This window comes from Sitophilus oryzae, unplaced genomic scaffold, assembly GCF_002938485.1.
Source record: "Sitophilus oryzae breed Bouriz unplaced genomic scaffold, Soryzae_2.0 scaffold_1146_pilon_pilon, whole genome shotgun sequence".
NCBI lineage: Eukaryota > Metazoa > Arthropoda > Insecta > Coleoptera > Curculionidae > Sitophilus > Sitophilus oryzae.
Window position 1 is genome coordinate 644,123 of NW_022145778.1, and position 23,899 is coordinate 668,021.

General features: G+C 31.8%; 1 protein-coding gene across 1 annotated transcript; it reads left to right on the forward strand.

Moving 5' to 3' along the window:
• Positions 1-150: 150 nt before the first annotated feature.
• LOC115886821 (glucose dehydrogenase [FAD, quinone]-like) lies at positions 151-22,063 on the forward strand. Its single transcript, XM_030906128.1, has 10 exons — positions 151-282; positions 380-541; positions 4,188-4,403; positions 9,008-9,117; positions 9,893-10,045; positions 10,189-10,486; positions 13,565-13,712; positions 17,587-17,781; positions 18,222-18,555; positions 21,819-22,063. Exons 1-10 carry the CDS (start codon positions 225-227, stop codon positions 22,026-22,028), a joined length of 1,884 nt encoding a protein of 627 aa, XP_030761988.1. The 5' UTR covers positions 151-224; the 3' UTR covers positions 22,029-22,063.
• The last annotated feature ends 1,836 nt before the right edge of the window (positions 22,064-23,899 follow it).

Genomic DNA, 23,899 nt, shown 5'->3' on the forward strand with positions numbered 1-23,899 from the left:
GACAATACAAGGATACATTTACGAAATGCTATATAAGTTAATATAAATATTTATGAACGGTTTATCACTAGCTATTATATTTTTTTTACAAGATACTCAAATAAGTGTGCAGTTAACTAGGTAATTATAATTAGTATTATCACCTTTTTTAGTGCACACTATAAATTAACATTTTAACTATAACCAAAAGCATTAACTAGTCAACTGTATCATAGACAAATATCATGTACCGGGAATTACGTTTAGTTTATTGTGTGTTTCTAGTCAGCATCTTCCCATCTAGTAATGTATTTTTCTTATAAATTAGTAGAGTTATTAGACAGATAATAGTTATTTTAGAATACTACCTATCTAATTGATTGCAAATTAATTTTTTCAGAGACTTCAGCCGCTTTCTTCAATAACTATTTTAAACCAAGACAGTATGAAAACTTTGAAGAGTTCTATAACATGGTGCAAAGTAATATTTCTGCTGCTCAAAATTATGTGATTCCCAAAAATAATTACGACTTGGTCAAAACAGTTAATTCAACGACAGTTGGTAAGTTTGAACCTCAAAGAACTCTATAAGTATTCAAACTTTACTGTATAAAATCAAGATACGGCAAGATATAACCATATGTAATAACAAGTGTACACATTTTTGTATCGTTTACATTTTTAAGTTTTATTTTATGTGATTTATTGTACAAAAATCTGTGTCTGGACGTTTTGAGACTATAATTTTATCAAAGTAAGACAAAATAACTGTACGATGGAATATAATAGGTATAAAGTGCAATACTTGTGAAATTTATAACAAAAATGAAAACATAACGTTTCACAACAATTAAACAACTTATTATTTTGTACAGTAGAGTGTAGTAGTACCGGTTTGCCGGTATGTTTTATCTGGATCAATATACAGGGTGAGTTTTCTACGATATTCTCTATGGGTATCTCAAAAACTATTGGAGATAGAGAGTCGGTTAAATGAGGAAAGAATTGCAGTTTTGTAGGGTCAAAAATATCGCCTTTCGGATTTTTGAAAAAGTTTATAGCTTACTAGATATTTCGAAAAAAGAAAATTTCGGCTGTTTCAAAAATACTTAGAGAAGGATATTCAAGACATGTTAGAAAAGTTAAATTTAGAGACTCGCGTATCAATAGAGTAGTTCCAACATGACTTTCATTATGACAATTCCCTTTATAATAAAAGAAATGTTAAAAATTAGGTATATCATAATTATACAAACTCAGGGATAGGAAGAGGTGGACCAATTGCATGCGCCTCCTCGATGACCTGGCCTATCCATTTCGTTTTTTTTTAATTTATGCGGTATAGTTAACAACAAGGTTGACAAACGAACTTATGAATTAAGAGAGATACACTCGACACTCGAACAGGCAGTACTGGAGGAATTTAATAAAGTCGACCGATCGTTCTGAGAGAAAACCTTAATTGTAATTCAGTTTTAAAAAGATGCATTTTATGTACTCAAAACAATGGCGTATTTTTTGAACATTTGCTAAAATTAAAGTGTATGTAGTGATATTTTGGTGATATTAGTTTTTTAAGTTTTAGTTTGTATAATGTAAATTGTAAAGAACCGTTTAATAAAATATTTTGTCTTTTTATAAGTTACAAATCATAACAGAATAAGAATACCAAACCAACTAAGTGAAATTAGTCGAGAAAGATAAGAATTTGCTATAACCCAGTAATTATATCGCTGGAAAGCTTTAAAAAGTATGCTTTTTATGAAGTCATGGTCAACTATGGTTTCCATTTAAAAAAAAACATAATAATATGTTTGTGTCATATGTCAAAAATGACAGGCTTTAAAAAAAAATTGTCTAAAATAGATTATAATAGAATCAGGGAACATTTTTAAAATAGCTGAAATTTGTTTTTTTTTTCGAAATATCTAGTAAGCCATAACCCATACAGCCACGGTACGTACTATGTACGTACCTGGTACGTAATGTTGGGACGAACGTCAGGTCCCTGGTACGTACAAGTACCTACAGGTACGTACTATGTACGTACCGGGGACGTACATTTTCCAACGCTCTGTACGTCTCCGGTACGTCCCTGGGACGTGGCAATGTACGTACTATGTATGTCGCATGTACGTACATTCCAGGTACGTACATTTTATGTTTTGTTCCGGACCAAAACTGGACGTAAAATGAACGAAAGTACGTACACTATGGACGTACATTTTTCAACGACCTATACGACCTAGGAATTTAATTAGAAATAATTCAATGGAAGTCAGCTTAAAATATTTATTAATATAAAAACTCAGGTACAGGGTCATCCTTTATGTCTTGATACACCCGTGAGTCTGGCTTCGGTCCGGCAACTACACCCTTAGCGCACTCTGTCTTTTATTGGATGTTGATAGATATTTTATTTTTTATTCTCGAACTGCTTCTAACTAAAAAATACAAAAAGAAAACTAAGTATTCAAATATCTAATTCTTGCCTCTGTTTTGAAAAAATTGAATGAGCCGATTCTCAATCATTCGAGATTGTGACTGTGCTAGGTGAAATAGTCACATTATATTATTACACTTTAACTTACCTTGAAACAACGAGCAACGAAGGCAACGACAGGAAGCCAAACAACCAATGACTAAAGAATCCAAGGACAAATAACACCCGAGAGCAAATTGTGACGATGCCATCAAACAGTGCCGTGGCACATATTTTTCTTAACCTAGCTGTTTGAAGCAATATTTATATTTTTTGATAATTGTTTTGACTACGCCTGTGGTGTATAATCCTAATTAATTACGAAAAAAACGTATTAAAATGTTAACAAAAGGTATAAAACTAGTATCGACATATAGCACATATCAAGTACATATAGATATTAATTGAAATTGAAGAATAATAAAATTATCGAATTCAATAAGAAAACGCTAAAAACTTGGAGTGGAGTGTTTATTTACCTATGAAACGTAACTCCTGGCTCTTTCTTATCGCTGCAGTTTTTACACTTGAAAGCTGTACAACTAATCACCATTATAATAAAGTTTATACAAAGTTTACTACACACAAACTATTAAAAATCGCTAAAATTGTCGCTGGTGACCAAATGATGACTCATTGTTTGCCACCGAAACAAAACAAAGGTCACAAATTCTGCTGCAGCTAGTATAGGGGCGTTACATGTCCTTATATTCTTTAGTCATTGCAAACAACCTACGGCCACCATGACACACAACACAATCGAAAACTGGATCGGAGTAGGTGCGCACTCAGTGTATTGTTGTTTTTATTTTTTACGTTGATTAATAAAAGATGCGCACTGAGTGCGCTCTAGCTCTGCCAATTGAAAACGCCATTAGAAACCGCCCGACTTCCGAATGTGAACGAATAACTTAGCGGGAAATTTAAATATAGGACTGCATAATTTTCCTGTTAGGCTTGATTGCATAATATATATTGCATTTTTAACCCATCAGATTTCTTCAAAGGCTGTCATGCATTATGGTCATTGGATAATTTAGGAAATCATTTTTTTATAGCGGTCGGGTTAGATTTATTAATAAAAGAAGTAGAGGTAGGTTAGAGTGACTTGAATTAACGTTAGCCTAGAAAAGATCCACTGATCCAGTCCATTCATTATTATTAGGTATATCTGACCAAAATAATCCAGTCATGATATTAAAATTAAATAACATTTTGTAATGCGTTTTCAAAAATTTTCAAGATACGTACGTAGTACGTACTCACATGTACGTCCGTAGTACGTACGCACATGTACGTCCGTAGTAGGTACTAGCATGTACGTCCGTAGTACGTACTCGCATGTACGTCCGTAGTGAAGTCCTACAATGTACGTAAATAGTACGTACATGGGGCACGTACTATGTACGTATACTTTTGTACGTACATAGTACGTCCCTAATTGGTCCCGGGACGTACCGACGTAAAATGGACATAAAATGTACGTCCCTGGGACGAAGTGTGCTGTATGGGAAACATTTTCAAAAATCCGAAAGACGCATATTTATGACCCCACAAAACTAGATTCTGATTTAAGATGTATTTGAAATTTTGAATGAAAAATGATGAATAACTTTTCCCCATTTTTCCCCATTTTACTTTACAGAAAAAATATTTAAAACTTTTTAAAGAACTTAAGTCTTTTTTTTTCGAAAAATACAACTTACTATTTTTGGAATTTTTCTAGAGTATGGTACTTATGATTTCATCATTATTGGAGCTGGTGCAGCAGGTGCAGTAGTAGCGAACAGATTATCCGAAGTTCGTAGTTGGAAAATCCTGCTTTTAGATGCAGGAGGGGAGGATGACGATTTCAACAAAATAATTGGCCTGGTCAATTATGAGATGTTTTCTCCGAAAACATGGGGTTACAATACAACAGTCCAAAAAAACGGATGCTTAGGTAAATTACATATTTGTTTGATAGTGGTACCACAGACGGTATACACTCTTTCATTAAAAAAAATGTTATATCAAATTGATATACGGTGATCGCAAAACAATTTCCTGTGCACGTGATTAACTTTTAGTGACAAGCGATGGCGCTGCCAGATTGTGATGGATTTCTGAGATTAATCTTATGAGAGATGAATCTTAATTTAAAATTGACAAACAATATATTTATTATATCATTTTTTAAATATTTTTACGTTTTATTTTTGATTTAGTAACTAATATTTTAGTAATTAATTAATATATTTGTTTTATACCTTATTTTACTTATTATATATTGGCAAAAATAGTCCATTATGAAGATTATTTTAAGCGTTATTATGGGTTATTTATTTATTTATTCATGTACATCTTACAATCCCATAAGTGGTAATAACAAGTAAGAGGGTGCTATTAATGCACAAACTAAAAATCACAGAATTTAATAAAAATTAACGTAGAAATAACTTTGAAAGTGAATTAATAGTATAATGTGCTTATCAATCAAACTTACTTCTCTGACTGCAGTCAAGGGTAATAAAGGACCTTTATTGTCATGTTCTCGTTCAAAATATTTTAACAGGAAAGCTATAAGCTCTTTGCTTCGACTGTTTAAATACTTCCGCATCTTTTCAACACACAATTTCAAGAAATGCAATACAAAAACTCGAAGATTTAGTTCTCAAAAGAAAATCTTTGCTGACTCGTTGAACATACTATAGCTCATGCTAATTGCATATGCAACAGTAAATTCGTTTAGAAGTATATACAGGGTGCTACAAATTCGAGGTACGAGCATTGGTATCTCGGAAACCGTAATAGATACGAAGATTGTTAAATTGGGGCAAAGTTGCGCCTTAGGCTGTTCACCAAGATGCCATCAAAAAAGTTTTAGAAATTTCAAGGATTGCTGAGTTTTTTGGAAAAAACGGATTTTTTTGAAAACTAATTTTATTTTTTCCTGTCGTTAAAATTTAGAAAATCAAAAAACTAATTGCACATTCTCATAGCCACTTTATTAGGGCTATCTGATAGTATTTTTAGATTTTCAAATTAAAATCAAGAAAAGGCGATCGTCTGAGGAACTGCTCCTACCCATAGCTGATATTTTGCCTACGAGATCTGACTGTTTATAACTACAAAGTTGCACGAAAGAGTTTTGATTGTGTTGGTTTCAACTTGTTTGGGGGTTAATCTGTTGTATTTTTTATATTTTAATACGAATCTGAGTGCTTTCAATGTCTTGATTTTAAAATAACTTATAATCTGTTCTTATCGTGACAGCGCTACTGTATAAGGATTTGTTCGTCCGGCGACCGGCACGTAAAATCAAGTGAAAGCAATCAGATTCGTATTAAAATAAAAAACAAAACAAAAGATTAACACACTCACGGAAAGGTTGAAACCAACGCAATCAAAACTCGAATGATGAAAAAAAACGGCGTCAGCCATGGCTATGAAATGAACATCGCTGTCATTTTATATGTAAAATTATATGGGGAATGTCATCGATATTATGTATCATACAAACAAGAAATAACTTTGGCAACAATGCTTAGGCAGCTTACATCCTTAACAACAAATGGTGACAGACGGCTCCGGCGGCAAGTTTGAATCGAAAGAGTAAATTGATCAGGCAAATATTACAAAAGATATAACCAACTCTATTTTTGACTTTTAATTTATTAATGCTTCTCGCTGATTAATTTTGACCTTTATATTAATAAAAAATGCATATAATCGTCATATTTTACAATAATTACACGCTTATACAACTTCACCATAACCTAAAAATGCGCTTTTAATTTATTTATTTTTCAATAAATTGTGGTTCATCCGCAATTTTTTTTTGCTTAAAATTCTTATTTAAGTGTATGCTTTCGACTGATATATAAATAAATGCCAAATTCGGAGGGTGTTATATCTGACAAGCACCGAATATTGGTGTGGCATATCATTGTACTCAGGAGAGGGAGTTCTTTCAAAATCTGAAATAAAAATTGCAGGTCCGTATTTAAAAAAAATAAGTTGGCCTCTGTATCTCACAAATTATCAGCTGATTTGAAAATCTAAAATTCCTATCAGATAGCCCTGATAAAGTGGCTATGTGAATATGCAATTAGTTTTTTGATTTATTAAAAACTATCGACAGGAAAAAATAAAATTGATTTTCAAAAATATCCGTTTTTACCAAAAAACTCAGCAATCCTTGAAATTTTTAAAACTTTTTTGATGGCATCTTGGTGAACATCCCAAAGCGCAACTTTGCCCAAATTTAACCATGTTCGTATCTATTACGGTTACCGAGTTACCAATGCTCGTACCTCGAATTTGTAGCACCCTGTATATCATCATCATCATGATTCTCAGGTTATTCAACCATTCCCAATTATGGTTTAGCCTCCCTCACATATTTAGATAATCTCTTTGTAGTTGGGCCCATTGTTGTCTATTGTTGGCTATGTGAGACCAAGTTATCCCTGCCAGTTTCTTAATATCCCCCATCCAGGGCTTATTTTACCATAAGGCGCATAAGGCCCGGGCCTTGGGCTCGGTGGTCTGGGGGGCCCGTTAAAGGTTGTAAAATATTCATAATTTCAAATGTAAATTTACATAGCAGAAAAAAAACAGTTACCTCTGATAAGGAAAATAGAATTAAATAAAATAAGCTTTAGATTGATATAATTAATGCATTTTTTAAAATTATTAAAAAAATAAAAATAAAAATAATTGTTTTATTTTTTTTAACCCAAACTAACAAGAGAATTTTTGAATTTTATTGAATAATAAGAGGGCCCGAATTTTTGCTTGGGCCTTAGGGCCCGACCAGATGAAAAAGAGGCCCTGCCCCCATCTCAGGTTCGGTCTTCCTCTAGGTCTCTTAATTCCTCGTGGGTACCATGCTGTAAATTTTGTGGTCCATCTGTGGATGACATCTAGTATCTGGGTCTTTTGTCGTATCTACTCTATACTTTTACGGTCTTTCTTGGTTATTCCCAGCATATTTCGTTCCATCGAGCGTTGTTCGACCTGCAGTATAGATATATAAAGTGCAATATTTAATATATTATAAGATAAAATTAAGCATTTGGTAGTACCAAAACGAAAGTGTAATGAAAACTAATGAAATGCTCAAAGTTTTTTTTTAATTAATATACTAATTCAGATGTCATTGTTTGTAACATATGTAGTACAAATTTTAGTACTACCCACAAGGGCAAAAGGGTATACTTAACACTTTTTCAACTGTCTTTAATTTCCTCTTTTAAGTCTGTCCGTCTGTCCAACGAGTGAGGGAAGAATATCGTCAGACGATATCCACAAAATGACAGAAAACACAATTTATATATTTTATAATACTTATTCACACTTATTAAAAATACTCATACTAATTAAATATTCTATTTACTTAAAAGACTGTTTTCTATTATCAAATAGAATATCTTTGAATAAAGTAAGGTTGCGTGTTTGGCACAAACAAGTAACAATCAGGCATTGTGGATATGCTTATAATTATTCAAGATTTTATATTTTGTAATAAATAATAATGTTTTTATGTTTTATTTTGAAATATTGGTTTCTTGATAAAAGCTCTTTTCAATCCTGATTAAATTTTAGTATAATATAACGAGACTAAAAATTTCTTATAGTATGAATATCGTTCTTTTCTTTTATATTTAAAACAGGTACATACAATCTATTTAAATATAACTACAAGAGAGATCGCTAGAACAAAAGAAGTTTAGATAAAAAAAAATATATGGATACCATAATATATTAAAAAAATATACAACATGTTATAAATTTAAATAAAGTCCATAAACTAATGTCGATTTTGAAAATAGCTACTAATTGGTCACTAGAAACTTGCCATGACGACACTAGCCCTCTTGGTTGCCATTTTATTGAAAAATTGCTTGATTCAAAATCTGAGCTAGATAGGTATAATTATAAATGATACCCTAATATACCCTAATATAGTTTAAAAGAGCATTTAAGTCTGCTTCGACTTATTTAAAAAAAATATATAGTTTTGCGTTTGAAATAACAAAGTTTTTATATAAAATAAATATTTAAAATAGACCAGCAATTTTTGATGCCCCTGTATACATTTAAGGAAGCAATCAATTTTTTTAGGAAAGTTTATTTCTCTGGCTTGTAAGTCAGCACCAGAATTAATTCTGAAAAGTAATGTACAGGGTGTTGACAAACTTTTTTATTATAGCATGCATATTTAAATATCTTTAAATATCTCAAACCAAAGCTTTTAAACATATTAAACCCTTATAATAAATGCTTTATTTTATGTCCAAGAATCTAAAAATGCAATAAAATACCGGGTGTTCCATAAGAAAAAATATAACTTTGGTATTTACTTTTTTTGGTACTTTTTTGGTATTTTTTTTATTTTTATATTATAATCTTAGTTCTGACACAACCTGTACCTTTCAAAATAATTTTAAGTTATGCACATTGCCATAAAATATTTTGTTTGTACATCTTTCCGTTTTCGTATAATCAACCGAGGCGAATGAGGTGCGCCATTCTGTACATGTATATTTTGTGTTTTGTCAGGAATGAAGAACCAACGATGTTTTTTGCCTCAAGCAAAAGTTATTGGAGGTGGGACAACTGTCAATGGTGCTGTTTATGCTAGAGGACATCCTGAAGATTTTAACAGATGGGTAAATATATATTTTTATTTTAAATTTAGATAACTTTTTTATATGCTTACCGTAAGCATATAAACATAATAAACATTAATTTAAAACGTTTTTTATATTAGTTTTTTTTTAAGTTTTAGAGAAATTATATTTTCTTTGAAATTATTTTTTTCTTTGAAATTACTTTTTTTACGCAATTCGCAATTGGTGTTCTTAATTATGCAACCTTGCAACAGGTGTTCTTAATTATGTATATTTTGAATTTAAACTTAAAATAATAATTGTTTTTAATAATATTTAAGTCAAAAAATTATCTATACAGATTAAATAAATATTTTACAACATATTAATGTATCAGTAACCAAGGCTTTTGTTTATATATAATTATTGCATTTCATAAGTATGTTATCGGCCTATTTTGTGTTATTATCTTGCAAATTAGTACTTTAATAATTGTGCACTGCATTTTATGAAAAAAATTATCTTTACTGAGAATTAGTGTTTTAAAAATTGCTTTGGACAAAATTAACTTTATTAGCAGGTATTGTTTGGCATGTAATAATTTTAAACATGTGTGTAAAATTTAAAAGTAATGGGCGGGGGGGAGTATTGTTTTTATGTATTTTATTTTATTACTCCTATTTTTTTTAAACTTAGAAAATATTTAATTAAAATGTCTATCAGGATTATTGTAACTACGATTGAATAAAGTTTGTGAAAGCTTGGTCTACAGAGTGATCTAGTTTTTAGTTGCAGGACTTTATAACAGACTATAGAAAACATGTCTTGTTTATAGGTAACTGTTTATAATAATTCTGGATGGTCTTACGATGAAGTACTTCCGTACTTTAAAAAATCAGAAAAAGCTGTTTTTGAACCTAGAGATAGATTTTATCACGGAGACAATGGATACGCTACTATCAGTCAGCCTCCAGTTACTGCAAACTTGGTATGTATTTATTTAGATATTATTTATAATATAAATATTTGTTACCTTTTTTATTATTATAAATTATTAAAAAAAAACATAGATATTTAGCCTATTGGAAATATAATAGATCAACCTATATAAACAGTTTTTGTGGTTTTTAGGGAGCATTAATGAGAGATATATTTAAAGAAGGTGGTGTGGAATACAATTATGATTACAACGGCAAATGCGAACACGGATTATCCGTTGCTGAGCTTTTCCTCAAAGGAAACGAACGTGTCAGCACAGCATCGGCTTTCCTTGACAATTTCCGGTTTAGAGAAAATCTGCGCATCAGTTTGAATAGCTTTGTCACCAAGATTGTCATTGACAATGTCACAAAGTCAGCTACAGGGGTGGAATTCGTAAAAAATGGCCAGAAATATGTCGCTAAAGCTGACAAGGAAGTGATTGTTTCAGGTATTTATGAGTTTTAAATTTCAGGTTTTTGTAAAATCACCATCTATATTGGATATTGTATATTATTTTATCAGACCTTTCTTGTGAATGGCACTAAGGCGGTTTTGTCTGAGTTGATGCTCAGCACGACAATCCTGCACCATCAGCAGTGATACGGTGCCCTCTTTGGATAATATCATACAGGGTGCCCTCATAGGGTTTTTATGACACTAATGGCATTTGTGTTTGAAGAAAACTAATTTTCAACCAAAGGTTTATTAATCTTAAATCTTAGTTCATTATACACTCACCGGCATGAAAAACGGGCAGCCCTAAATTTTAATGTATCTTAAAGTTTAATATATTTTGTTCTAATGGGCCGATTTTTATGAGTTTTTAAGTACTTTGTAGCTAAATTATTTGACTTTTTGAATTAAAAATGCGAGTTTCTATCTGTCAATTATACGAGGTGAAACAAAATGTTGATATTTTGGTGAAAGTTTGAAACGCCCTGTGGAATATGTTAACAAAGCAAGGAATTTAAAAATAATTTTGTTATCTAAGTACGTCTTTTCCCGAGAGTTTGTTTTTGGATTCATCTCAATAGCTTTATTTTTATTGGAGATATTCGTTTTTGAATAAGACAGTAACGATTTACAGCAATTTTAGCATTGCTTTTGGGTTGTCATCAACACACTTATAAAATAGTGTTTATTTCTTTTGTAATGTCACTGTCATTGAAAAATCATATTATTATTATTTACTAACGTTTACTTTAGTAGATATGGTTTTAAGTTCTGAAGTATCGGCTATTGCTGCTTTAATTGATCATTGTAGAGATTAACTTTTGGACTTAAAACCATATCCGCTAGAGTAACTGCCTAACAGACAATAATAATATGATTTTTCAAAGATAGTGACATTACATAAATCATAAATACTATTTACTATTTTATCTACAACCATTTAGTTATAACATTTTTACATCACTATTTTTTTAGTATTTCAGTTACGTTATGAGATTCATAACGCAACTAGTGGTGTTACGAATCTATAACACTAGCTAGTTTTTATAATAATGAAAATCAACTACGAACATCTAAATATATTAACTTTTCCGGCAATAATGATTCCGTGGCACGTACTGCGGCAGCTTCTACATCTGAAGGGAGACGTTCGGAATCGCTCATCGTAATTTTTAAAATGATTTTTCTAGGCAAAAAGTGCTCGCGTTTACTTGACAGGGCAAACTGACTTTTCAGAAAAAAATGTGACAAATGTCATAGTTAAAGGTGGGCGACTAATATACGAAAATTAAAACAGCATTTTCTTATTTTTCGGTTGTAGATAAAACGTTGTACATGACACGTGCGTTTAAACATGATTACAACACTCGTATGATTAGAACGACTCGGTCTGTGACCTCGTCGTTCTAATCGTTCGCACCCGTCGTTGTAATCATGTTCATAAATACACTTGTACTGTAAATAACTGTTATCTACAACCGTTTAGTTATAACGTTTTTACATCACTATTTTTTAGTATTTCAGTTACGCTATGAGATTCATACATACATAACACCACTGGTTACTAGTTGTGTTATGAATCTATAACACAACTAGTTTTTATAATAATGAAAAACAACTACGAACATCTAAATCAGGGGCGGATACAGGCATTTGTTTTAGGGGGGGCCAAATAAAAAGTAATAAAAAATATGCTTTTTAGTGCGCAGTTTTTAAACCAAAAGCCTAATATTTAACCCAATTTATAGATTTTAGGGGGGGGGGCTTGGCCCCATGGGCCCCCTCTCTGTATCCGCCACTGATCTAAATATATTAATTTTTGATACAAATTCTTACTACTAATTATTATAAATATTAATAACACATTTTTTACACTTTTTCAAAACAATTCCTGCTGCTGATGATGATGACGATGATAATAGTGAAGGTTTAACTGAAATAGATTGGGCTGTTGATCGGTTTGGCTCGCACTCGGACTGGCATGCTTCCTCAGCGATTCTTGATGCGCAACAATAATAGCTTTTTTCGTTTTATTGTTATTACCGATTCTGAACCGTCCTAGAACTCTGCAGCGCATGCGCAAATAAAATAATGTCTTCATATTTCCTTCTGCGCATACGCATCACAGTTCTAGGACGGTTCAGAATCGGTAATAACAGGAAAACGAAAAAAGCTAATAAAACAATTCCCCACAATTATAATTAAAATGTGACAAATGTCATAGTCAAAGGTGTTAAAGGTGGGCGACTAATAAACAAAAATTTAAACAGCATTTTCTTATTTTTCGGTTGTAGATAAAACGTTGTACATGACACGTGCGTTTAAACATGATTACAACATTGGTGTGATTAGAACGACTCGGTCTACGACCTCGTTCTAATTGTTCACACTCGTTATTGTAATCATGTTCATAAACGCACTTGTACTGTAAATAACTATTATAGGTCTGTTGACTAACACCAAAACCAACGGCATGGTTTTAAAGTAAAAAATACGAAAAAAAAATATTAGTGTCTCCTTTTAAAAGTGAATATCTCCAAAAATCATAATCAGGTAATCAATCAATCAAAAAAAATAAACTATCGAGAAAGTATACACGTAGATGATAAAATGATTTTTAAATTCTTGCTTTATTAACCTACTCCACAGGACGCTTCAAACTTTTCCAAAATATCAACATTTTGTTTTCCCTCATATAATTGACAAATGGCAACTTTCATTTTTAATTTAGAAAGAGACATTAGAAAGTCAAATAATTTAGCTACAAATTGCTTAAAAAATCATCAAAATCGGTCCACTAGAACACAATATACAAAACTTTAAATTACATCAAAATTTTAAGGTGTCCGTTTTTTTGTTCTTAACTAGATAAATCCTACTGATTCTAACAAACCCAGTTACTAGAGAATACCTATAAAAAGTACATATCGAAGATTAAACTCAATAAAACCTAATGGAATTACTTAAATCCACGAAATTTTCGTTCATTTCCTTGAACATGCAAATGTTAAAAATCTAGTTAGCAGTATCGAACGTTTCGTATAGCCCCCTTCATCCTTTTTCCTATTTCCAGCCGGCGGAGTTAATTCAGCTCAAGTGCTCCTGCTCTCCGGAATCGGCCCGGAAAAGCATTTGAGGGAGGTAAACGTACCGTTGGTTAAAAACCTGCCTGTGGGAGAGTATTTGCAAGACCATGTCATGTTTATCGGCTTGGTAATCAGGTAAGATCTTAGCAAATCAGTTTTAAAAAGTCTTAACCTGACTTGTTCCACTAAATTTACTGTGATTTTATATGCATCCGTCATACGTCTGACTTAAACTATCTTTAAACCAACTATATTTGAATAGCACGATCTGATCAGCTGTCTATCTGACTAACCCATTAATTATCTGACTGCCTCTGTGACTCTTTTGCATACTCTTTAAAGCCTGGATGACACGGTCAAAGTGTACTTAGATCAAATACACTGTCAACTAGGCTCTATATTCGTCAAACAGTTTACAATATAATTCCACTCACCCGGCGATGATCGCGACGAATTCAACGTTCAGTTATTTGCGTCTGATTTCTTGGGCCTCATGGTTATATTTTAATTGTTTAATAATCTATACTAATATATAAAATCATTAAGTGACTGACCACTGATTAATCACGATCCTGCTCAAACCACTCAACGTAAGAAGCTCAGTTTTGGCATACAGGTTGATTCTAGTGTGTAGAGATTCGATAAGAAGGGATTTTTACAATATTTTTTATTTAAAAAACGGTTAAACACGTATATTTTATTTTGTTTTTTACATATTTTAAGATATTTTAAAAATGTATACAGGGTGTTTGGAAAAATCTGGTCATTGATTAATCACGATCCTGCTTAAAGCGCTTGACGTAAAAAGCTCATTTTTGGAGAACGGATTGACTTTAGGGTGTAGAGGTTCGATAAGAAGAGATTTTTCGAAACTCGAATTCTAACGGGGTGAAACCACCCCTCAAATATTATAATGTTTTTTATTTAAAAAACGGTCAAGTTTCCGAAAAAACGCTTGAACACGTATATTTTATTTTGTTTTTTTTACATATTTTAAGATTTTTTAAAAATTTATACAGTGTGTTTCGAAAAATCTGGTCATTGATTAATCACGATCCAGACAAAATGTTTAAAAAATGCTCTCTGGGCCAAGTTATAATTTTGTCATATACTTTCAACATTTGAAATTCAAAAAAATCTAGTTTTTTTTCAAATCAAAAAGTTCGCATAGGTATGCATGCCGCGCAAGCCAGAGAGGTCCGCCCATCACACTCAAACAGGCTTAAACAAGGACCGCTGGCTTGTGAAACAAATAATTCGAACCGAATACCGAGCGGTCCCTGGGGACCTCCGTGGCGTAGAGGGTACTTACTCTGGAGGTCCCTAGGGCCCACCATGGCGCTTAACGTGTTAAAGCCCTTGACGTAAAAAGCTCATTTTTAGAAAACGGATTGACTTTAAAGGTGTAGAGGTTCGATAAGAAGGGATTTTTCGAAACTTGAATTCTAAAGGTGCGTATTCATTATCCGAACGAACGAACGAACGAACGAATGAAAGTGCGGTATATTTAGACGGGGACCGAACGCATGCGGCCGTTCGTTCGGTCGTGCGGTAGACCATCCGCTTCGAGTCGGTACATCAAAGGCGTTCGCCTGCGTGCGCTTTCAGATTTAAGGTGCGTATTCATTATCCGAACGAACGAACGAACGAACGAATGAAAGTGCGGTATATTTAGACGGGGACCGAACGCATGCGGCCGTTCGTTCGTTCGTGCGCTCGACCATCCGCTTCGAGTCGGTACATCAAAGGCGTTTAGACGTACAAAGAATACAAGGTATGATCGATAGCGGCTCCAATTTCGTTCAGTTCGCGCATACCACCTGTGACGTCACTAGGAAAATAATGAATAAATAAAAAATAAAGAAAGTTGACAGGAGATCTGCAATTTTTGGGGTTATGGTTAAGAATTGTTTATTTTAAGACTTTTTAGTTCGTTTAATTTAATAATTACTAAAACCAGCAGTTCCAAAAATATATTTAAAAATAATAATTATCTATTAACATGGATTTGGACGATAGGTAAGAATACTGAATTTATTTCTATATTCGGTATAAAATTGTTTATTAGGTTTTTAGTTTGCGATGTTTATGGTAAATAATTTTCATTTTCATTGCCTCTGAATTCACATGAGGACAGAGTTGAGGATATCTATGGAAAAGTAACCACAAGAGGAATTGTTACATCATTTAAAAAATATTGGGAAGTTTATTGTTTCCCATCGAAAAGTAGAAAATGCCAATGCAGATGAACGTATTGTAATTGTGATAGAAGTAATTCTAAGGGTGAAGTTTATTATAATTAGTGGAAGTAATACCAAGGGTGAAGTTTATTATAATTAGTGACCTCTGCTTCTTTTTATATGTAGAAGTTTCTGGTTTTGAGAATAAATCGGTTGAACGACACCCAAAATTTAAAGGAAGTATTTGCATACCCAGAATATGCCCATCAAGGATTATATAGCTCAAATTTCCTTTAATGGTAGGCAATTATTCAATGCAAATTAACTTTTTAAGTGACTAAAATATTAAATAGTTTACAATATGGTATATCACTAAAAATATATTACTTTTAGGTACAATTAGGGCCCGATACATTTCAAAAAGTAGAATATTATTTTATATTAAATGAGGTATTGTACTAACAATCAATTTATATTAATAACCGAGATTATAAAATAACAGAATAAATAGTTCTTTTTCTTATACTACAAAAATAAACTATAGAATACAAGAGTATTTAAAAAAAAATAAAAAGTGATGTTCCGGCCGAGATTCGAACTCCGGTCTCTCGCTTCCTAGCCCGACTCCTTGTGCACTGCTCCATAGTAACTTGCTTAGCGATAATTCAATGACGGTATATAAACAAAAAAACAGGTTTATTATAATATCTTGACGATTTGGTCTTCTCGTGCGGTTCTATCGTGCGGTCCTCGTCCATACCACTAGCGAACATTCATTCGTTCGTTCGTTCGTTCGTGCGGATAATGAATACGCACCTTAAGGGGGTGAAACCGCCCCTCAAATATTAGAATATTTTTTATTTAAAAACCGGTGAGTTTTTCGGAAAAACTCTTAAACAGGTATATTTTATTTTGTTATTTTACATATTTTAAGACTTTTTAAAAATTTATACAGGGTGTTTCATAAAATATGACCATTGAATAATCACGATTCTGCTTAAACTGCTTGACGTTTAAAGCTGATTTTTGGCAAACGGATTGACTGTGGGGTGTAGAGGTTCGATAAGGAGGGGTTTCACGAATCTCAAATTCCAAGAGGGTGAAAACGCCCCTCAAATATTACAATATTTGTTATTTAAAAAACGGTTAGTATTTCGTGAAAACGCTTGGACACGCTTATTTTATTTTGTTTTTTACATATCTTAAAATTTTTAAAAAATCATACAGTGTGTTCCAAAAACTTGGGTAATTGATTAACCACGATTCTGCTTAAACTACTTGACGTAAAAAGCTTATTTTTGGCGGAAACGGATTTTTCGCCAGCCAATTCCAACAAGATGAAACTACCCCTAAAATATTACCAAGTTATATAATACTATCGTCATATTGTTTTTTCTCATGCTGACATAAATGTGAGAAAATTTTATCCAGTTTGTATGTTAATGGAAATTCTTGCTTTGCTTTGTTATCACCATTACAAATGATTAATTCAACGCAAACGAAGTCGCGGGTACACGCTAGTAATATATAAAAAAACATATCTAGGTCCACGTCATGCAAGTAACTGATCCCTTGGGCCTAAATCGAATTTTGGTTTATTAAATTATATTTTACATTATTTTTTCCCAAATTGATATAAACCCAAGTGGCCTAAATTAAAGTTTTGACAATACAAGAAAAAAATCATTAGGTGGCTTGGATAAAAAAAAACAACTGAGTGATTGGTGGCAGAGTTAGCAGCATCTAGCTGAAAAATAACTATTATTTTTCATATTTTTTCTGATTGATTTGAAAAATACTCAGCATTTCTATATGTTTTCTATTTTTAGGATCAACGGTATTTTTTACAATGACACTTTACGAGAACTTTTAATGAGGTATAGAAGAAATCAGCGACCATTAATTTCATTATTCGAAAGTATTGCTTTTACAAATATCGACAAAGATACTAAACAACGACCGGATATAGAATATCTTGTGACAGTTCCGCAAAACCTAACAGACAGGGCTTCAATGTACCGCAGGTACCGTATAACGGCGTCAAACACGTCTGGGAAATGACAATCTATGATAATTTTAGCGAAGTCAAGCTCTAGATGTCATTTACTAAAAATTGTCAAAAAGTAACATTAATTAAAAGAAAATCAAAAATGACAGAACGATTCCAAACTACTCCATTAAAAAATTATTTTTACACAATATAAAAATAAAATACAACCTTCTTAAAACTGGCAGTAAGCGCCCATTAAAAAATAAAGAAGTGTACGTGCCAAGTAAATGACATCTTGGGCTTGACTTCGCCAAAGTTATCATTGATTGTCATTCTCCAGCCCTCTTCAACACCGTTTTTTTTCAATTTATTTTTATGTATTATAATTTTAGAGAAATATCCAATATGTTATTAAAAAATAACTACCCACCCTAAGTTACTACGCTCATCTATATAAATATTTTTTTTCGATAGCCTTAACGAAGAATACTTGGCTGCTATTAAAATCAACACTACCAGTGACCTGATACTCTTCACGATGTTGATGCATCCGAAATCACGTGGTTCGGTAAAACTTCAATCCAACAGTCCCTTGGATGTGCCCTTGATCGATCCTAACTACTTGGCTGAAGAAGAGGACATCGAAAAGTTGTACCAGGCAGTGAAATTTATTGTGAACTTGAACAATACCGAAGCATTTAGAAAGCACGCGGCACATGTGGTGGCATTTGACTATCCAAATTGTGAAACATATAAGAAATTTAGTAAGGGTTGGTGGCAGTGTGCCATAAGACATATGAGTAATACGGTAAGAGTTCTTTTGTTTATTTGTTGTGTTCTTCGATGTGAATATGTTCTTGCTTAATTTCGAATCTGCAACACCCTGTATGTTAATCAATTTTTGGATTCTGCACAAAATCTAAACCATATGTCATGTACAGGGTGAGTCAAACGATAGAGTAAAGTCCATTATCTCATTTGTTTCGAGGCTTGCAAAAAAAATTTAAATATAAAAGTTATAGGAAAGGTTAAGAAGATACACATTTTCAAATTATTATAGAGTATACAGGGTGCTTCAAAAAAGTGTGGCGGATATAACATATGTTTTTTTTTTAAATGAAACACCCTATTTTTTTTTTTATTTTTAAATTCTGCGTAAAATTCTATAACTTTTTTATATATAATATTATGTACCTAAAATGAATAGTTTTTGTAATATTTAAATTTGTTTAAACAAATGTTAAATTGCAATGTGGTAAGAAATTGTCAGTGGTACCATTGTTTCTGAAGTTGGAATACCAAAATTTGGTATGAGAGTTTTATAGAGATGAAAAAAAAGATATATGTAAAGATATTTTAGTTAAATGCTACAGGGTGTTCAAAATTTATTTATGAATTTCAACTAATTAAAATTAAAAAATCTCAATTTTTTTAAACGGTACACCCTATATATTTTCATTTTTTCTGATAGATTTTGCAAAGCTCTTCAACTTTTATTAAATATGTCATATACCTATTTTTAATAGTTTGCTATTTATTCCAATTTTTTCTATTTGTACCCATATTTTTAATACAATTACGCTATAACATCATAGTTACCGTGACAAAACAATAATATTTAGTACTTATCTTTAACAAGTAGATTAATAATTAGTTACAATTGTTATTATTAGCTAAAATTAATTAACTTTACTCAAATAAACTCAAATCGTAGTCGTGAATTTCTTGGCGTCTATATTTGTCTATATTATGAAAGATGACCCTTGGATTTTCCGTAGGGACGAATAGCCACAGATTAGAGTAATACTAGATTACCTAATTGTTGACGACTACTGATATAGGAATTTTCTTCGACACACAGTAAAGTTTTTTTTCTCTAGCAGTTCTGGTTTATAATTCATTTCGTAAAGTGCGGCTAAATGGCCCAGCAGCTGATGCGGCTTATATAAAATCCTTCTTCTTCTTCTTCATTTCGAAAAGCCAATATTTTTGCCGCGAAACCGTCCCATTATACACTTACTGAAAATACTATAATATAATATAATATGAAAATGTTTTCTAGATAATCTACATCTATTATTATAATACTTAGCAAAGTACTATATAACCATATAGTACTGAACCAAAAAATATGTTTATGTTGGTTTGTTCGTGTATATTAGTCACATTGACTAATTCATTTTCGGGAAAATCTGTAATTATTATCTCTACCTCTACCATTTATATTTATTACAACAAATAAATTAAAATTCACGTTTTGTTCTTAACTTGCTTAACAGCATAGATAAATGAAACAAGTTTAGATTGGAAAGTGCTCATAAGAACAATGTAAACACTATTTGGCGCTATTCTTGCAACGGTCGCGACCCAAAACTTTTGAAAATTTCGGAGCGGTTCGGCTTTTTCCGGAATTATATCGCCAAATATTGTTTATTCAAATTTATTATTATTTTGGTTTAATTTTATAAATAAAATACAGTGTGTTGCATACAAGAAACTTTATTTTATATAAGGACGCATGTATGAAATACCTATGAAACATTGGAAACCGACGTTATGCCACAATCCACGATGGTTTTGCAGTTCACAGTTCTCAGCACAGCTTTTTAAGTTTATAATGCCACTTTTTCACAAATGGCCCAGCAGCTGATGCGGAGTAAATAAACTTGAATTAAACTCACAAGATAGCAATAATTACTTTGAAAATGGACGCTATAGACACTGAAAATACGGAATTAATTTAATGATAGCGGTTTAGATTTTGATAGATTATTATGATTTTAGCAAAGATTATAACCTTTGACTGAGAGAAAATTATGTTTATGTTGGTTTGCCGTTGTTCTTAGCACACCGCTATAGCATTTTCGCCAGATCTGCGTATAATCGGTCGCGATACAAAATATATTTCGCGACCCAAAATTTTTACGGGCTTTCATCTAAACTTGTTGCATTTATTCTTGCTTAACAGACATGACAGCTATTTTAATAATTATTATTTTTTGTCATGGTAACTATGATGTTATAGCGTAATTATTGTATTAAAGATACGGGTAAAAATAGAAAAAATTGGAATAAATCGCAAACTATTAAAAATAGGTATATGACATACTTAACAAAAATTGAAGAGCTTTGCTAAATCTATCAGAAAAAAATGAAAATATATAGGGTGTGCCATTTAAAAAAATTGAGATTTTTTAATTTTAAATAGTTGAAATTCATAAATATATTTTGAACACCCTGTAGCATTTAACTAAAATATCTTTACATATATCCTTTTTTTCATCTCTATAAAACTCTCATACCAAATTTTAGTATTCCAACTTCAGAAACAATGGTACAACTGACAATTTTGTACCACACTGCAATTTAACATTTGTTTAAACAGATTTAAATATTACAAAAACTATTAATTTTAGGTATATAACATTATACATAAAAAAGTTATGGAATTTTACGCAGAACCTGAAAATGAAATAAAAAAGAGGGTGTTGCATTTAAAAAAAACATATTTTATATCCGCCACACTTTTTTGAAGCACCCTGTATACTCTATAATAATTTTAAAATGTGTATCTTAACCTTCCCTATAACTTTTATATTTAACATTTTTTTGTAATCCTCGAAACAACTGAGATAATGGACTTTACTCTATCGTTGACTCACCCTGTACAATATCCAAGTAATTTTAGCAAATTGCTTTCTCACTCCAAATCACTAGTTGCAGAAACAACTTGTCAGTATTAATGTCAGTAACATGTTCTGTAGAAACTGTTGTTCTATCTTTTAAGTAGTCCTTGTACTACTACATAAACGTGGAAAATTTGCAGCACCATTGAGCAACTTCTTCTAATAAGGCCACTAATATTTCCGAAATATTAAAGACAGCTATTGGCCACCCCTGTACAGGGTGTCTAATTTCTGTGTGTTTTATGGTGTTTCTTGTTTACGAATACAGATACAAATATGCAGTTTTCATATCATTATGCTACATTTTTATGAATCTAAAGATGCTACACACCTATTTCATACCGCTAAAATACATATTATTTACTTAGAATTAATATACTCGTAGATCTATCATCCGGCATCTACAGCCAGAATGGGATCAGATCCATCAGTATCAGTGATAAACACCAATCTACAAGTTCATGGTGTTGCCAAATTGAGAGTTGTTTGCAGTAGTTCGATGCCCGAGTTGAATTCTGGACATCCTTCAGCACCTGTAGTCATGATAGCTGAGAAAGCCTCAGATATAATTAAAAAGTATTACGGAAAACTGTGATAAATAAATATTATGTTTATTTAAGTTATTAAAAAGATTGTTTTATTTCATTTGTGTGTGACACATATAAAAAAAAGTAAAAAAATTCTGTCTGTCTTTTCTGAATTTTCTGATATTGGATCCATTAGCATCTCTGTATATTGTTGCCTTATCCAAGTCTTAGGAGATTCACGGTTAAAGGCTTCTATACAGGCGGGTGTCAGAAATAAGTGTAAGGACTGGTAGTATATTTCGACCCCAGAACGCAAATGGTCTCGACAACAAAACTGTGATTGAATATATTGAGCTTACATCGTTATGTATGAAACAAAATTGTTTTCAATTTAATAACAACTTTATTGAACAGCGAGAAGGTACAGCAATGGGTAATCCATTGTCTCCATTTTTGGCTAATTTATTCATGAGCAGGTTTGAAGTGGAGGCTAAGAATCAGTTTGAGTATTTTCCAAGAGTATGGTTTAGGAAGGGTTTAGGTATGTGGATGATATTTTTGCTGTTTTTGACACACATTTAGACACCATAGATAATTTTATTTCTAAGTTAAATAATCGTTTTCCTTCCATTAAATTTACGCATGAAATTGAGAACAACGACAGATTACCATTTCTAGATGTATTAGTTATTAGAAATAATAATAATTGCCTGGAATTTGATATCTATAGGAAAAATGCCACTACACGCAGATATATTCCTAATGAATCATATCATAGTGTTGAACATAAAATGGCTAGTTTTCCACTTTCCAGCGAAAGATATGAAATAGAAAGAGATTACATTGGGAGTATAGCTGAGTGTAATGGATATTCTCCTTCACTAGTTGATAAAATAATTAGAAAACGTAGGTATAGGTTAATGATTTCTGAAAATTCGACTTTTCAAGTGGAGAAAGATACGTCAAAATATTTATCAATACCGTTTGATAGAGAGTTATCCCGTAGTCTAAAAGGAATTTTTAAGAATGTCAATTATAAACTTGTGTATAGTGCTAATAATAAATTACAACAATAATTAGGTAATCCAAAGGATAAAACACCTCCACTGGAAAGGTCGGGTATTTATGAAATTTCTTGTAAAGATTGTAATCAGAAATATGTTAGGCAAACTAGAAGATCAATATTAACTAGATTTAAAGAACATCTAGCTCAGATATGATGTTGCCGAACATATTGTTGATAAAGAACATTGTATAGATCTTAATAATTTAAAATTAATTAAACAAGTCTCAAATTACAGGCAATTAGATGCATATGAAAGCATCAGAATTAATAAATGTAAAGATAGTATGAACAGAGACAACGGTCCAATTCCTTCAAGTTCTTTGTTCCTACTACTCTAATGGCGGAAATTTAACTGTTACGCTCGGTGGGCTCTGATTCGGTTGGCTAGGCCCACTGAGCGAGTATATAAACGCTCAACTTGTAGATTGTATTTTAGTTTATAATCATCTGCTGATGATGCTAACATAGTTATCGAAACGCGCGTCCAGTGTAACAGTAAAAGTGTTTTGGTGTATTGTGGTGATTTAGTGTTTCTATTTTGCTGTGTAACACCAAAGGTTCCAACCCTCAACTGTAATAAAAGAAATATATTTAATTAGTATTTTTAAAATAAACATAAAATTACGGAGATTCTTTGTCAACGTCATGTTTAGTGTAGTATTAAAAATAAATTAAGTGATCTGCTGGACATGACGTCATATGACGCAATATTTTTTTTCAAAATAATTTTTTTAGAAAAAAAAACTGGTTCTAGAGCTATTTGTTTCATTTCTTTACATATAAAAATGAACGATTTATCAAGGTGACAATTTTGACACACCCTATATTTCTTCAGTGATAAACCTTAAGATCTAAGGATTAAACCAAAAATGG

Coding starts and splice junctions, on each gene's coding strand:
- LOC115886821 (XM_030906128.1), top strand. CDS start 225: ATGTACCGGGAATTACGTTTAGTTTATTGTGTGTTTCTAGTCAGCATC. Junction 542..4,187: donor AGTTAATTCAACGACAGTTG/GTAAGTTTGAAC, acceptor GAATTTTTCTAG/AGTATGGTACTTATGATTTC. Junction 13,713..17,586: donor TTTATCGGCTTGGTAATCAG/GTAAGATCTTAG, acceptor TTCTATTTTTAG/GATCAACGGTATTTTTTACA.